A 17520-nucleotide genomic window follows, 5' to 3' on the forward strand; every position below is an offset into this window, starting at 1 on the left:
TATCCCCCCCAAACAAAAGAAAATCCAGCACAAATATCCCAGAAGTGACTTGAAATGATGAGGCAGTAAACAAAGTGACACAGATTTTTTTTTTTATTATTATTATTTAAGATCAAACAGAATATGAAATTATGAAGCACCTTCTATTAACATTTCAAAACGACCATTTCAGACATGCCAGGAAAATTTTAAACACACACATACATTCCTCCCCCTCCCCCTTCCCCTCACACACATGGCACAGACTACATTTTCACACCCACACACAGGGCACAAAATACAACCCTTTACTTAACAAAAAAAAAAACACAGGGGACAAAGGTGCAAAAAAAAAAACACAGGGGACAAAGGTGCATGCAGCTCCACCTAGGGATATGATACAAAGAGAAAATGTTTTTATTTTACTGCAGAAACAGGGAAGGGATTCTTCAGAGCGACGGGTTAAGGCCATGGTCTCCAGACCCGGAGTGCCTGGCATGGGGTGGCAGAGTCCTCCCGTACTGGGTATAGTCTCTGTGGTAGTGCCCGCTGACAGATTCTTTGCTCCGGGCCAGGGGCAGCTTGCAGTCTTTGCACTGTTGGGGGAAAACTGCCAGATCCGGAGGGGGCAGGAAGATGGGGAGGGTCTCTGTGTAGAAAGCTGTCGCCAGGGCACTGCAGTCTACCTGCCTTTCGGTAGTCCTGTGGGGGGCTGGAAGCAGCTGACCATGACTCCGGCCTTGCTAGCTCTGGCCTGGGGGGCTCTTGGAAGTGGGAGGGCGCCTCCCCCAGGAAATGGCATACCCTGTCCAAGAGGTAGGATCTCTTTCTTGTACACAGGCCAGGACTGGACTCCAGGAACTGGGCAGCCTGCAGCAGACACTCTTGGTAGCCATGTTGGTAGCCTCGTACTTTGCGATCTTCTGCTCTCTTCTCATCTATGGTGCAAGTGAATTCAGTTAATGGGGGGGGGGGGGGTCAGCTTCTCGTTATAATTTATACAGACAGTGGGAACGAAATACAGTTCACAAAAACGCCCGAAATATTCCCGTCTGAAAACTAGGTATGCCAGACAGGATTATTCTAGGATCTAATACTAATATTTAAAAGGTATATGAGAAGCAGAAACCACACCTGCTTTCAACTTTTAAAATGTAGAGCAGAATTTATAGGGCAGTACACACATACTGAATTGCATAGACACACATTGGTGAATGTAACAGGTGGCATCAAGAGCATTTATGTTTTCTGATTGGCAGAGATCATATAAGAGACTGTGTCTGAATTCAAGAGGGCCTGGGATAGGCAGGTGGGATCTCTCAGAGATAATGGTTACTGCGGATGGGCAGACTAGATGGGCCATTTGGCCTTTATCTGCCGTCATGTTTCTTTAACCATACAGTTCTATGACATCACAATGCAGGTGTAAAGAGCCTTAGCCTATAGGAAGAGGAGAAGCAAATGTTAAGAGCCTTAGCCAATAGGGAGAGGAAGAGATAACGGTTACTGCGGATGGGCAGACTAGATGGGCCATTTGGCCTTTATCTGCCGTCGTGTTTCTATGTTCTATGTAAGTGGAAATATAGGGAAGGCAGTACTTGGGAAAAGACATACATTACCACAGTTTATGGCCCCTGCTTGTCCACAGCCTGTCCTTATAAAACATTATTATATAAGGAGCTAGATTAGTGAAAAACTCCAGCTGGGGTTCTTTTTCTCTTTCCTAAAGTCTCCTAAATTCTTTCATTTCTCATCTTGTCACACATGTGCCTCATGGTATAACCTCACCTTCATCCGCACCCCTGCTATAACCATACAGAGCTCGTACAAAGGGTAGGGAGGGGGGGGGAGAAATTAAACAGGAGGTGCTTCAAAACAAGTACCTTTTTTTCATTTATTCCAAATTTTATTTGAACCTCACTGTATAGCGGTATACAAGAAATAAAATGATTATTATTATTATTAAAAGCAGTATATTAAATAGTATAAAAGCCCATATGATTAAAGCCAAGAGTAGTCATAACAACGAGCAAAAAGAGCTTCTTCTTGAAAGGTGTGTGTGACAAATTATTTTCGTACGATTTTGTGTGGCTGCCGATACCACCATCCTTGCTTTTATTCTAGGAAATCATACGAGTTCAAAGCAATTTTCCACCTTGTTGTGTCTATGGCACAAAATGTTCAGGCCCCCCCTGTTTGCCATAAGATGGAGCAGAGAAAAGGGGGGGGGGGGGGTCGTACCTGACAAACGCTGCAACTTCAGAAATTGAACCGTCTTTTTCAAAATCTCGGCTTTCTCTGCTTTGGGATTTTTCAGCCTCTGGGGAAAAACCAAAGCGGAAACATAAATCAAGTTTTGCTTCTGGAGTGAAGGAGCGTGGGTGGGGGAGTGGGGTGGAGAGGTAAGATTGTGATAGTAGATGTAAGCCAGTGGTCTCAAACCTGCGGTGCGGCCCGGGGGCCACATGTGGCCCACCAGGTACTATTTTGAGGCCCTCGGTACGTTTATCATAATCACAAAAGTAAAATAAAACAGTTTCTTGATCATATGTCTCTTTAGCTATAAATTACAATATTATTATTAAGACTTAGCCAAAAGGAAAGATTTATAAACTATACAAAGTTTTACCTCATGCAAAATTGTCATTTCTTTAATAAGACATTACCTTTTTTTTTTTTTTAGGCCCGCCAAGTACCTACAAATCCAAAATGTGGCCCTGCAAAGGGTTTGAGTTTGAGACCACTGATATAAGCTCACCTCATCCTGGGTAGTCTCTGTCAGGAGAGTCCTTAGGCGCTCCAAGCACAGGTTAATACGGTCTCTCCGCCTCTTCTCCATTAGGGGCTTTAGCAGCTGAAGGACAGGGGGAAGAAATAAAGAAGAGAAAGAATTTAGTTTTTCCACAGACCAAGAGAAAGAAAGGTCAAATACAGCGAATTTGGCAACGAGGAAGGAAGAGAGGAGAGAAGATGGTGAGGAAAAAACTTTAGGCCTGGATGTTTTAATCGGTTCCACCCCAAACCCTCATTTATATATCGAGTTCCCTTAAAACCCAATCCTAATCAGCTTCTATTTATATTTCTTTCTCGTTTTGTGTCTTTTTAAACCACAGAATCATCATAATCATATCTAGCACTATTTTGAAGGAAAAAAAAAAATATGGAAGTGGGGAGAGGGTGCAGAAAAGTTCTCAGACCCAACCGAGAAGAGAATGATGCGATATGTAGAATTTGGTTTCTGCAAATTGTCACACCGCATTAAGATGACACTCTTTTCAGCTACAGTGGCAAAATAAGGCTCAGAATTTAGGTAAGTTGGCTAGTAGGGATGAGAACTTTCCAGCACCCACTCAATACCTATCACACCTTCCCAAATCTATCCATATAAGGACTATTAATCTATACCCACAAACGCATTTGAAAATTAATGAAATACCAGACTAATGATTTAATTCATTCCCCTGGACCTGGGGCTTCTGGCTGGGTGGGGGCGGGGGCTCACAAAGCCCAGGCGAGTAGATTACCTTTTTCTCCTCCTTCCAGCCACATTGCTCCTGACTGATCCTCATGATTTCCACTGCCACCTGTAGCATTGACTGAAGCCCCCCCTCCTTCTCTGCCTCCTTTTATCCTCTCCAATCCCCACCCCCAGGAATACGGCAGCAAACCTCTTTCCCCTTCCTCCCCTCCCCTCCCCCCATCACACTGTGCCGGAGTCACAAATCTTGTTAGGTTTTATGGATCGCGTTCAATGCGATTTACAATTTCGAAGAGCCTGGTCGTATTCAGGGATAAAAACAAAAGGAATTGACCCCAAAATATCCACAAAGAAGAAAATCCAGAGAAAACCAAAAAAAACTCTGTGGAGTGACGATGTTCCCAAATGGACTTTATTTGAAAGTATCAAAGTTCCAAAGATACACTAAAATCATCCACATAAAAGTAAATCATCCACATAAGAGCCTTAAAGGACTTAGTCCGCTAGGGATACAGGACCCAACACGGTCCGCGTATTCAGGGATTACATTATTTCATTAGAGTTAATGACACAGATAACTTGGTTTGGGTTTGTATAGGCATATGGTTTGGATCCAATTCCTACTACACTTTTGAAATGTTTTCCCCCAACTTATTTATTTATTTTTTTAGCCTTTTATTCAATTGACACCCCCTCCCCCCTCTTACAAAACTGTAGCCCGGTTTTTAGCGTCAGGCGCGGTGGTAATAGCTCTGAACGCTCATAGAAGTCCTACGAGCATTGGCGCTATTACTACCGCGGCCGGTGCTAAAAAACTGCGCTACGGTTTTGTAAAGAGGTTGGGGGGGGGGATTTTCAATGGTTTATTTATTTAATTTATTTCTTTACAATGTCTCTATACCGCTTAAGAACTAAACGGTTCACGTGAGTTAAAACAAACCTAATACTTAGGACAAACTAAAATCTTAAAATCAAGCTTAACTTTAGGAATTGTTCCCCAGAATTGGAAAGAAGCATATTTATGACCTAAAGTAAAAGATATAAAAAAGTATCTTTATCAAATTTAAATAAATATCATCCTATTGCGAATTTACCTTTTATCTCTAAAATATTGTTACACAGTTGTTTACAATCAATTACAGGATTATATTACAAAAAGAAATGTTTTACATTCTTTTCAAACAGCATTTAGATCAGGGGTATCCAACCTGCGGCCCCATGAAGTATTTTGTGCGGCCCCGGTCGAGGGCGATGCAGTGTTTTCCTCTGCTGCCCCCTGGTGTTTACTGTCTTGACAGCTCCCTCCTCTGTCTTGCTGCAGCATTTGTGCGTTTGTGCGGCCCGAGAAACATTTTTTCGGCCAATGCGGCCCAGGGAAGCCAAAAGGTTGGACACCCCTGATTTAGATCATTTCATAGTACAGAAACATCTTTGATTAAATTAACTACTTATGTCTATAAAGCTTTTTGATCAATTTAAGTATGTCCTGATGTTATCTTTATGCTTATCATCAGCATATCTCTTCTACTGGACTGACTCAAACAGATTGAGCTTACTGATATTGCAAATTCAACATTTGACCCATTTACAGTAAAACCTTGGATTGCCAGTAACCTGGTTTGCAAGTGTTTTGCAAGACAAGCAAAACATTTGATTAAATTTTAACTTGATAAACAAGCAATGTCTTGCAATACGAGTACATACACGCTTCACATCATCACAACTGAGCCGATGGCTCTTTTCGCTCGGACGCTGCGGGCAGGTCAGGATTAACCAATAGGCCAAGTAGGCACGTGCCTAGGGCCCAAAATGGTCAGGGGGGCCCAATGAAGGAGGGCATCAACATTGTTTATTCCAAACGGCAATGGGCCCCTCCAGCATCGATTGGCAACGCGGGCCCCCCCTCGATCGGCAACACGGGCCCCCCCCTGATCAGCAACGCGGCCCCCCCCCCATTGACAGAAAGTAAGACAAGCAAGCAACGTGGGTAAGAAAGGCAACGGGAACTGTAATTGTGCAAGCGGTGCTGCTTGCCCAAAGCTTCCCTCTGACGCAGCTTCCAGTTTCCGCCTGGGCGCATGGTGGGGTGGGGCGGGGCAGGGGGCCCAGTGTACTTGTGTGCCTAGGGGCCCTCAACGATTTAATCCTGCCCTGGCTGCAGGAGTGTAGTGACTGTTCTAAACGAGCGAGGTCTTGCAATACGAGTACATATGGTATACACGCGTCCCATCATCACAGCTGAGCCGATGGTTCTTTTCTCTCTGACACTGCGGGAGTGTAGTGACTGTTCTAAACGAGCGAGGTCTTGCAATACGAGTACATACAGTATACACGCGTCCCATCATCACAGCTGAGCCGATGGTTCTTTTCTCTCTGACGCTGCGGGAGTGTAGTGACTGTTCTAAATGAGCGAGGTCTTGCAATACGAGTACATACAGTATACACGCGTCCCATCATCACAGCTGAGCCGATGGTTCTTTTCTCTCTGACGCTGCGGGAGTGTAGTGACTGTTCTAAACGAGCGAGGTCTTGCAATACGAGTACATACAGTATACACGCGTCCCATCATCACAGCTGAGCCGATGGTTCTTTTCTCTCTGACGCTGCGGGAGTGTAGTGACTGTTCTAAACGAGCGAGGTCTTGCAATACGAGTACATACAGTATACACGCGTCCCATCATCACAGCTGAGCCGATGGTTCTTTTCTCTCTGACGCTGCGGGAGTGTAGTGACTGTTCTAAACGAGCGAGGTCTTGCAATACGAGTACATACAGTATACACGCGTCCCATCATCACAACTGAGCCGATGGTTCTTCTCTCTCTGACGCTGCGGGAGTGTAGTGACTGTTCTAAACGAGCGAGGTCTTGCAATACGAGTACATACAGTATACACGCGTCCCATCATCACAGCTGAACCGATGGTTCTTCTCTCTCTGACGCTGCGGGAGTGTAGCAACTGTTCTAAATGAGCGAGGTCTTGCAATACGAGGACATACAGTATACACGCGTCCCATCATCACAGCTGAGCCGATGGTTCTTCTCTCTCTGACGCTGCGGGAGTGTAGTGACTGTTCTAAACGAGCAAAGTCTTGCAATACGAGGACATACAGTATACACGCATCCCATCATCACAGCTGAGCCGATGGTTCTTCTCTCTCTGACGCTGCGTGAGTGTAGCGACTGTTCTAAATGAGCGAGGTCTTGCAATACGAGTACATACAGTATACACGTGTCCCATCATCACAGCTGAGCCGATGGTTCTTTTCTCTCTGACACTGCGGGAGTGTAGTGACTGTTCTAAATGAGCGAGGTCTTGCAATACGAGTACATACAGTATACACGCGTCCCATCATCACAGCTGAGCCGATGGTTCTTTTCTCTCTGACACTGCGGGAGTGTAGTGACTGTTCTAAATGAGCGAGGTCTTGCAATACGAGTACATACAGTATACACGCGTCCCATCATCACAGCTGAGCCGATGGTTCTCTCTCTGACGCTGCGGGAGTGTAGTGACTGTTCTAAACGAGCGAGGTCTTGCAATACGAGGACATACAGTATACACGCGTCCCATCATCACAGCTGAGCCGATGGTTCTTCTCTCTCTGACGCTGCGGGAGTGTAGCGACTGTTCTAAATGAGCAAAGTCTTGCAATACGAGGACATACAGTATACACGCGTCCCATCATCACAACTGAGCCGATGGTTCTTCTCTCTCTGACGCTGCGGGAGTGTAGTGACTGTTCTAAACGAGCGAGGTCTTGCAATACGAGGACATACAGTATACACGCGTCCCATCATCACAGCTGAGCCGATGGTTCTTCTCTCTCTGACGCTGCGGGAGTGTAGCGACTGTTCTAAACGAGCAAAGTCTTGCAATACGAGGACATACAGTATTTTGTATTAAAGTTTTTGTGTTGTGGAACGAATCATCTGAGTTTCTATTATTTTTTACAGGGAAATTTGCTTTGCTGTACGAGTGTTTTGGATTTCAAGCCTGGTTTCGGAACGAATTATGCTCGCAAACCAAGGTTTTACTGTATTTTGGATTTAAGAGTGCCATAGGGTTCTATAGTTTCACTTCTCCTTTTCAGGTTGTTTTTTTTTTTCTATCACCACTCCGGACTTTAGAACAAACATCAGAGGCTCCTTTTACAAAGGTGAGCTAGCCTTTTTAGCGTACGCAGCGGATTAGCGCGGGCCAGCCGAAAAACTACCACCTGCTTAGCAGGAGGCGGTAGCGGCTAGCGCGCGTGGCAATTTAGCACGCGCTATTCAGGAGCCCTAGGCTTCACAATGTTTGCCTGTGCTGACGATATTCAGACGCTTTATACGTTTGACGCTTATGATACGGAAGAAATTATCAGAGTCAATGAGAAATTGCAATTCGCAACAGATTGGCTGGTGATTCATAAATTAAAAATGAATCCAGAAAAACCTAAGGCTGTCATTTTTATACCGATCCTGTTTTACCCTTACCGCTGGTATTACAAAATGGGAAAATTTCGAGAGCAAATACTGTTGGCGTTTTGGAAGCCATTTTAGATTTACAGCTTAAATGTATACAACAAATTGGTCAAGTAGTTAACCCCTCCCCCCCCCCACCGTTTACAAAACCATAGCATGTTTTTTGGCAGCGGTAACAACTCCGATGTTTATAGGAATTCTATAAGTGTTGGAGCTCTTACTGCTGCGGGCAGTGCTAAAAACCACTACAGTTTTGTAAAAAAAAATTAAAAAAAAGGGGTGGGTGGGAGGGTAAATTATCTTTTTATATGTATTATTAGATCTGTTAGGTCATTATTCTTTTCATCAGCTCTTACTATTCGTATTCATTCATTGGTAATTCAACAGATTGATTCTTGTAATTCACTTCATAATGGTCTTCCACAGAAAGATCTACAGCAGGGGTGTCCAACCTTTTGGCTTCCCTGGGCCGCATTGGCCGAAAAAAATGTTTCTGGGGGCCGCACAAATGCACAAACGCTGCAACAAGACAGAGGAAGGCGCTGTCAAGACGGTAAACACCCGGGGGCAGCAGAGTAAAACACTCGCCCTCGACTGGGGCCACACAAAATACTTCATGGGGCCACAGGTTGGACACTCCTGATCTACAGAGATTGCAAATTATACAAAACACTGTTGTACGTCTGATTCATAATGCTCAGAAATAGGTAGGCCGAGAGCCCGTCTCGACGGGCGATCCTAACACAGAGCTGGGAGCTTGTCGTAGGTGCGGGGCCGGTCGGGTAGACGGTTGGTGGCAGGGGAGGGGAAGACCTGCTATTGGTGGGCTGCGGCTGAGGAGAGCGTCGGAAGAGTGGGTTTAAAAGCCGGGACTTTGGAGGACTCAGGGCTTCTCAGAAATATGATACTCTACTGCAAAAAAACATTGGCTTCCTATATCATATCGAATGACTTATAAGATACTTTTTTGGGGTGTACAAAGTTCTTAAATTTGGTGAACCAATTTATTTAGCACATCATTTAATACCAAATATTCCTACAGGATCTCTTGGATCAATGAATCAAAATCAGTTCCATGTCATCGAATAACCAACTATTCATGAACATATTCGATGAATGATTTTTTTTTTTCAATGCAAGGTCCTTTATTATGGAATTCACTTCCATAATCATCTGTAGATAAATTGACTAAATAAATAAAAGATTTAAAAAAAAAATTACTCCCCTCCCCCCCCGCAGTGCGGTTTTAACACTGGCCACGGCCATAACAGCTCCAAAACTCGTAGGAATTCTATGAGCTTCGGAGTTGTTACCACCGCGGCTGGCACTACAAACCGCACTACGGTTTTGTGGGGGGGGGGGGGGGTCAATGATGCTTTTAGTTAAAATAGAATTCACCTATCAACAGGATGGAAAATTCTGGAAGACGTATAGTTTATTCTAATGTGTTTCCCGTCCCTATCTTTTCTGTTTGATATTGGAGTTCTTTCCTTGTTCCCCACTTTCTTGTGATGTTTTATGAAACACTATCCTCTAGTAGAATAATTTTATATTAGATTGTAAGCCGCTAAGATGGTTATAACCATATAGCGGGATACCACATTTTTAATAAACGTGGAAGATTGGCTGTATCTGGTGTTCCTTAATTGCGCCAGTAACAGATTCCACCACTAAGGAAGTAAAAACATTTCAAATAATAAGTTTATATTTGTTTCCACTGGGGAAGAATGAGGCGGGGGGCGGGGGGCGATCTGAAAATGGGGAATGAACTGCCTGAGCTGACTCTCCCCTCCCCCTGAAACAAAACCAGTAAGCAGCCTAAGAAAATGCATCAAACCACACAGTCTATCTATGCTAGCTCATATGGCTGCTGAAAACAAAGGCTCCTCTCTCCAAATATAATTGACGTGACGCCATGAATAATAATGAAGCATGAAAGGAAGGTTTGTTCTGAGAGCATAGTATTGTGAGAAAACCATGGCCTATGAAGAGGTGTTCTATGAAAGGGATCTCAAAGTCCCTCCTTGAGGGCCGCAATCCAGTCGGGTTTTCAGGATTTCCCCAACGAATATGCACGAGATCTATGTGCACGCACTGCTTTCAAGGCATATTCATTGGGGAAATCCTGAAAACCTGACTGGATTGTGGCCCTCAAGGAGGGACTTTGAGATCCCTGATTATTTACTCTAATGCTATAGCACTGATGCAGCGTCGCCCATAGGATATTTGTCAGTCATCTAAGTTCAAATTCTTGGCTCTAGTCCAAAATGTTGCAAAGGGATCTTCATACAGTGAAATAGTGCCATGGATTGGGAAGGGGGGGGGGCAGTCTGGGGCAGGAGATATGGTATGTGGAGCAGTATGTGGGATTTTGTTTGGCTTTTTAGCTCATGTATTCAGTTACAGCAGGTATTTCCCTGGCTTTAGAAAGATTACGGTGTACCTATCTATTTTCTATAATTTATACCAGGGGTAGGTAAACTTTTTGACTCGTGGGCCACAATTACATTACATTACATTACAGACTTGATTGTAAACCGCCTAGAAGTCGCAAGATTGTGGCGGTATAGAAGAAGAAAGTTTTTATTATTATTATTATTATTCCGTCATTACCTTTCGGTTCAAAGCGGATTACAAAAGAGTTATGGAAGAAGGGTTACAAAGTTAGATCAGAGAACGTTTCCAAGAGAGGGATAAGAAGGATCAGGGGTAAGGGAGGGGATGGTAAGAAGGGGATATTCGTGGTATTAAGCTTTATTAAGGGATTTCTTGAAGAGTATAGTTTTTATTTCCTTTCTGAACATCTTGTAGTCTGGGGTTGTTGTCAATAGGTTGGAGACTTGGTTGTCTATCTTCGCTGCTTGAGTGGCTACTAGGCCGTCGTATAGTTTTTTCCGTTTTACTTCTTTGATTGGAGGGTAGGTGAATGGGGTGTGTGTTTTTCTATGCCTGGTAGAGGTAGTTTGGATGAGGCGATTGTTTAGGTAGATTGGGCTGACTCCGTTTATGGTTTTAAATAGTATACAGTAGAATTGAAATTGTATTCTTTCCTGGATTGGAAGCCAATGTGAGTCGATGTAAGCCTCAGAAAAGAGGTCATGTTTCTTCAATGAGTAGACGTGTCTCAGCGCTGTATTTTGAACTGTTTGTAGTTGTTTAATCTTATATTTGGCAGAGGGGCCGGACCCGTCCCGTCTCCGTGAGCTCGGTTCCCGTCCCCACCCCATCCCTGCAAACTATCTGATCCCATCCACACAAAGCCTCAAATAGTTTTATACTGAACTTTTTGTTATTTATTTATAATTTCAAAAAATATACTACGCATTCAATACTTGTACAGAAAGATAGATTATGACAATATAGCTTGTACATCAAAACCAAAATAATACTTATACCAAGAAATTAAATTTACTGCTTAATCTATCTCAAGTCCTAAGTAAGACACTCAGTTCTAATCTTGGATCCCTTTTGTCTTACTGAGAAAGCTTCTCTATGGAATATTTGATCCTTTAGTTCCCTTATATTGGAACCCCTTCAGATCTTGCCATTTGAGGAATACACAGAGATATAAACTATCTTTCCCTTCTTTTAAGGGTATTAAATCTATAGGAAAGCTTAGTCAATCTTTTGCCTTCAAGCTGGTAGAGATGTGGAATGGACTTCCTGACTCCATTAGACTGATAGGCCAGCTACAACAATTTCGTAAAGCCCTGAAAACTCTGCTGTTTACACAACATTTAAATGGCTTAACTATAGCATCAAAGAATTGACGATAATCCAGCTTTTTTTTTCTTTTATGCTCTCTTTCTTATGTACTCTAGTCTTAATTAGATAGATAGATAGATATAGGACCTTTTTTGAAAGGACCTTAGCATTTCAGGCAGGCAAACTTCAATGTTGGCTCAGTGAATGTCTTCATCAAGCCATGTCGTACTGTTCTTTTCGAAAATTAGTAAAGTCTGCTTTGTTTGACAAATTTATCACATAATTAGGCCTTTTTAACATTCTAATTATTTTACCATTTATAATCTTGTTTTTTTTTTTTTAATCTTATGATATGTATGTACTTCGCTGATTGTTCAGTTTCTTATGCTGTAAACCGCCTAGAACTCTTGGGTAATGGCGGTATAGAATAATAAATTTATTATTATTATTAATAATTACATGTGAACCGAGTCAAGCTCCGTTGGGAGATGACCCGGTATATAAATTGAAGACTAGATTAGATTAGATTTTATTAAAGTATAAAAAGAAACAATATTCTATACAATTGTCATTGCTCTCCTCTGATGCAACTTCCTGTTTCCTGTTGCATCAGAGGAGGACTTTCCAGCAGCCACACGCGACTTCATGGCTCCAGCTGCTTGTGTCATTCTCTATCATTTAATAATAAAATTTAGACAAATTTGGTGGGCTGGATTAAAAAACTAAACAGGCTGGATATGGCCCGTGGGCCATAGTTTGCCCATGTCTGATCTATACGGTTCTCCCAGTTACATACCGTAGGGAGATTAAAGGGCAAATTCTATAAGAAGTACCCAAAAGGTAGGCGCCGAATTAGGCACCGTTCAGCGCGATTCAAGCAAAATCGGGCGCTGTTTAGTGAATCACGCCGAATGGCGCCTATTTTAGAGGCGCCCAATAAATAGGCCAGCTCTAGGCACGACTAAAAGTTTAGTGCCCATGCGAGCCCTTAAGCACGCTTAAGAGCAGCGATTCTGTAACAAGGCGCCTAACGCGAGGCCACACCCACGCCTAACAGGCATAGCGCCTATTTTTTTTGAAGGCCCCTAAATTTTTAGAGGCGCCCTGCTACAGAAACGCTCTTTCTCGACAGGTGCCTAAGTTCCAATTCTTGCTGATTAAAAAGTTTAATTGAGCTTGTTATTCATTTTAGATAGGCGCCTGTGTAGCTGGGTGCCTCCGAAATAGGTCCTGATTACAGAATTTGGGCTTAAGTGACTTGTGGAGGGTCGCAAGGAGCACCATGGGTTTGAACCCACAACCCTGGGGGGGGGGGGAGTGGGATGGCTGAGGCTATAAGTTTTAAGAGCAAATTAAAAAGCTTTCTTTTTAAGGATGCATTTGATAATTAGTAAGCCAGATTTTCACTTTACTGCATAGCTTCACTGAAGTGTATTGATTTTTCATTGATTTTTCCTTTCTTTTCGCTTTTCCCTTAAATGTCCTACTTACTATCAAATAATTTGTATTTCCTTTCCCTACTTTTCCTTGTGTTGAATGGGTTTGTCATGTTAGCCCTTAGTCTTGCAAGACTTAGTTTTTGTCATTTGTTGTATTGTTCCTTAAATTTTGTAATTTTTAGTGATATGTACATCGCTTAGAATTCTGATTAAGCAATTAATCAAATCTTTATTAAACTTGAAACTTGATCACGGTGCCACACTCTCCCCCTAATGGTGGCATCTTTTAGAGGGTACAATGAGTATGTGTGTGTGTGGTCAATTATACTGCTACCCCTGCCACCCCACCTACATCAGGAGTGTCTGAGACAGGGAGGGTAGATGTGTATGCCAGGGACACAGGGAAGGGGTTTCAGGTTCACCTTGAAGATCTGTGTGTGGGGGGGAGGGGGGAGTAGAGTGTCTCTGAAAAGGGTTTTTGGAGCAGTGATGCAGGACTGGTTCACGTGGGTGCAAGGTAAGGAGTTGGGATACAGTTTCTTTCCGTAAATGGAAGGATACCCATCTATTAGGAGTACCGCAAGGCTACCATTAGGGGTCAATGGCACAATTTTGGATCTTGATGCAGCACCAGCCTGGAGCAGAGGGGTATTGCTCTTTCCTAGGATCACTGGACCACCACTGCTGACCCCAGGTAGGTCTTGGGAGGTGTCATGGGGGGAGGGGGGGGCTCTGGGAGTTGGATATGTTAAGGGGGAGTTGGATCAGGGTTTGTGGCAGTGGTGTACCCAGACAGCTAATTTTGGGCACACCTGAGCCCAAAGAGAGCAGGCCTCTCTCTCTCCCCCCCCCCCCTTTCAGCCTGTGCAGGAGCCTCTCTTTCCCTTCCTTCCCCTCCCCCCAGCCCATACTCTTCCGCTGCCAAGAAATCCCATCCGTGTATCCCCCTCCAGTGAGAGAGATGCCCACATTCCCGCTGCCAAGAAATCCTGGCTACGCACATGCAAATTTAGCGAACCTTCGCTGCTGTCCGCCTACCTCATTTGCATGCGCAATTTTTTTTGAGAATGACTCGCTTTTTTTCAATTCCCTATCAAAACGGCTGCGTTAGCAGACCGTCGCTTTTTAACGCGGGTTTTTGAAAATCCTGGCCTTTGTGTCACTGAAGTAACTCCAGAATTTGAATATACTTATTGTATGTTGAACGGTAAAGAAAAATTTCCAAAATGGTGGTAGTGAGGGGGAGCAAGATTGTTTATGTGGATCTGTCCATTCGGGGTGTGGAACCCTATGCATTATCATCATTCAACCAATCTTCCTATCAAATAACTCCAATAGTAATTTTATGGGGGGGGGAGGGGCCAGGGGAAAGGGAGGACGGATATATAACTAACCTGTTTTTTTTATGTCTGGAAGGCTCTTAGAAAATTTTATGTCTTTCCTGACCTAGCCTTGGATCCCCCCTCAGTTCACAGAGCTATAAACTCAAGGTGTGAGAACATCATTAAAAAAAATCAAAGGTCACAGCCCTCAACTGCAGGAAAAAAAAAGAGAGCGAAAACTTCTAAACCCTCCCTGCTAACTTTCTCAGGATAAAGTAGTGTGGTTGCCATGTTAGTTCAATGAATAAGTTAGCCCAATAAAAAAGGTATCACCATATTTTCCTTTCTTTTATTCATGTTCTCAGGAGAAGTATCCCCTGAGAGAGACCATCTCCATCAATTCCAGACTCCATTACGGTGGGTGACGCTGTCTTTGCACTTAACCAGGAATTCCAAATTAGCAAATGAACTCCTCCCAGTTGTTCCTGCCCAAGTTCCCTGGTCTTATGCCCAGAAAGAGAGTTTGGGGTATGCCTTTCTCTTTTACGGTTTGGGAAAATTCCTTCCTGAATTCATTATAAAATCTTCTAGGTGGATTTTCCTTCATTCATCTGAAGTTTTCTTTATGTTTATGTAAAGCTTCTATACTGTTACTAATGACCGGGGAGTCAATTCAGAGCAGTTTACATGAGCGTCTGTAATAGTGTTACAATATATGAGCTTCTGTAAAGGTGTTACAATACAGAGTTAGCATTTTTTTAGATGGTTTTCAGTATAGACACATTTATACCATAATCAATCATCCTACATTTTATGTACACATTTATGTAGGTCCCATTTTAAAAACTGTGTTTATATGACTGTTTTTTGTGTGTCAGTGTATTGGTGTGTGCATCTTAATATCTTACTCACATAGGATATATTACATATGAGCATAGGAGATGCCAGATCAGTGGCATTAATGACAAAAGGAAAAAACTGCAGAGACGATGTACAAAGTGTCAGGTTACTTTATTAAAAATAAATCAAATATAGTTGTCTCAATAGTGGGTCTCATATGTTAAGTACAGGACTTGACATGGGCTGTGTTTCAGAGAAACACTCCTTCTCAGGGGTCCGGATGAAAGAGAGTCACAATTGCGGAAAACTGTGGGTGTTTGGAAATCAGTACAATAAATCTGCTCCACAACTCCCTCCTGCTCCCGGGGACATCGCCGTCTCATTCAGTGGCCAATGGGCTTGGTAGAAATCAGCCATTCATAACAGGAAAATCCATTCCTCAGTACACATACACAGAAAAATGAAGTGGAGACATGTAAGACTACCTGACCACCGATTCCACATGGAGTTAAGAAAATATGAACATAAGAACTGCCAATACTGGGACAGACCAAAAGTCCATCAAGCCCAGTATCCTACCCAGGTCCCAAGTACCAGACAGAAACCCAAAGAGTGGCAACATTCCAAAGCTCTTATTGTGATGTCATAATGCCTCATTCCACCAGTGCCTAAGAGCCAACCTCATCAGTGATGTCACAATGGCTTGGCTCACATAAGAACATAAGAATTGCCATACTGGGACAGACCGAAGGTCCATCAAGCCCAGTATCCTGTTCCCAACAGTGGCCAACGCAGGTCGCAAGTACCTGGTAGAAACCCAAAGAGTGGCAACATTCCAGAGCTGAGATTGTGATGTCATAATGCCTCATTCCACCAGTGCCTAAGAGCCAACCTCATCAGTGATGTCACAATGGCTTGATTGTTCTATACTTGGCTCACATAAGAACATAAGAATTGCCATACTGGGACAGACCGAAGGTCCATCAAGCCCAGTATCCTGTTCCCAACAGTGGCCAACGCAGGTCGCAAGTACCTGGTAGAAACCCAAAGAGTGGCAACATTCCAGAGCTGAGATTGTGATGTCATAATGCCTCATTCCACCAGTGCCTAAGAGCCAAACTCATCAGTGATGTCACAATGGCTTGATTGCTCTATACTTGGCTCACATAAGAACATAATAATTTCCATACTGGGACAGACCAAAAGTCCATCAAGTACCAGACAGAAACCCAAAGAGTGGCAACATTCCAAAGCTCTTATTGTGATGTCATAATGCCTCATTCCACCAGTGCCTAAGAGCCAACCTCATCAGTGATGTCACAATGGCTTGATTGTCCTATACTTGGCTCACATAAGAACATAAGAGCTACCATAGTGGGACAGACCGAAGGTCCATCAAGCCCAGTATCCTGTTCCCAACAGTGGCCAACACAGGACGCAAGTACCTGGTAGAAACCCAAAGAGTGGCAACATTCCAGAGCTGAGATTATGATGTCATAATGCCTCATTCCACCAGTGCCTAAGAGCCAAACTCATCAGTGATGTCACAATGGCTTGATTGCTCTATACTTGGCTCACATAAGAACATAATAATTTCCATACTGGGACAGACCAAAAGTCCATCAAGTACCAGACAGAAACCCAAAGAGTGGCAACATTCCAAAGCTCTTATTGTGATGTCATAATGCCTCATTCCACCAATGCCTAAGAGCCAACCTCATCAGTGATGTCACAATGGCTTGATTGTCCTATACTTGGCTCACATAAGAACATAAGAGCTACCATAGTGGGACAGACCGAAGGTCCATCAAACCTAGTATCCTGTTTCCAAACAGTGGCCAACCCAGGTCCCAAGTACCCAGCTAGATCCCAAGTAGTAAATCAGATTTTATGCTGCTTATCCTAGAAATAAGCAGTGGATTTCCCCAAGCCATCTCAATAATGGCATATAGACTTCTCTTTTAGGAAATTAGCCAAACCTGTTTTAAACCCTGCTAAGCTAACTGATTTCACCACATTCTATGGTAATGAATTCCAGAATCTTTTTACATGTTGTGTGAAGGAATATTTTCTCCAGTTTGTTTTAAATCTACTACTTAGTAGCTTCGACACATGCCCCCTAGTCCTAGTAGTTTAGGAAAGAGTGAACAAGCGATTCACATCTACTCTTTCCACTCCACTCAGCATTTTATACATCTTTATCATATCATCCCTGAGCCATGGTACAAAATGCATCAGCAAAACTTCTGCTGGGAAAATCGAGGCAGACGAGTGCCACCTCGCTACTGAATGA

General features: G+C 43.3%; 1 protein-coding gene across 1 annotated transcript; it reads right to left on the minus strand.

Moving 5' to 3' along the window:
- Positions 1 to 346: 346 nt before the first annotated feature.
- LOC117349931 (transcription factor HES-7.1-like) lies at positions 347 to 3563 on the minus strand. Its single transcript, XM_033923674.1, has 4 exons — positions 3504 to 3563; positions 2738 to 2833; positions 2221 to 2299; positions 347 to 917 (listed from the first exon to the last, which is right to left on the minus strand). The coding sequence occupies exons 1-4, from the start codon at positions 3546 to 3548 to the stop codon at positions 442 to 444; spliced, it is 696 nt and encodes a 231-aa protein (XP_033779565.1). The 5' UTR covers positions 3549 to 3563; the 3' UTR covers positions 347 to 441.
- Positions 3564 to 17520: the final 13957 nt, after the last annotated feature.

Source organism: Geotrypetes seraphini, chromosome 16, assembly GCF_902459505.1.
Source record: "Geotrypetes seraphini chromosome 16, aGeoSer1.1, whole genome shotgun sequence".
Taxonomy (NCBI): Eukaryota; Metazoa; Chordata; class Amphibia; order Gymnophiona; family Dermophiidae; genus Geotrypetes; species Geotrypetes seraphini.

Coding starts and splice junctions, on each gene's coding strand:
- LOC117349931 (XM_033923674.1), bottom strand. CDS start 3,548: ATGAGGATCAGTCAGGAGCAATGTGGCTGGAAGGAGGAGAAAAAG. Junction 2,300..2,737: donor CAGAGACTACCCAGGATGAG/GTGAGCTTATAT, acceptor GTTTTTCCCCAG/AGGCTGAAAAATCCCAAAGC. Junction 918..2,220: donor GAAGTTGCAGCGTTTGTCAG/GTACGACCCCCC, acceptor CTTGCACCATAG/ATGAGAAGAGAGCAGAAGAT.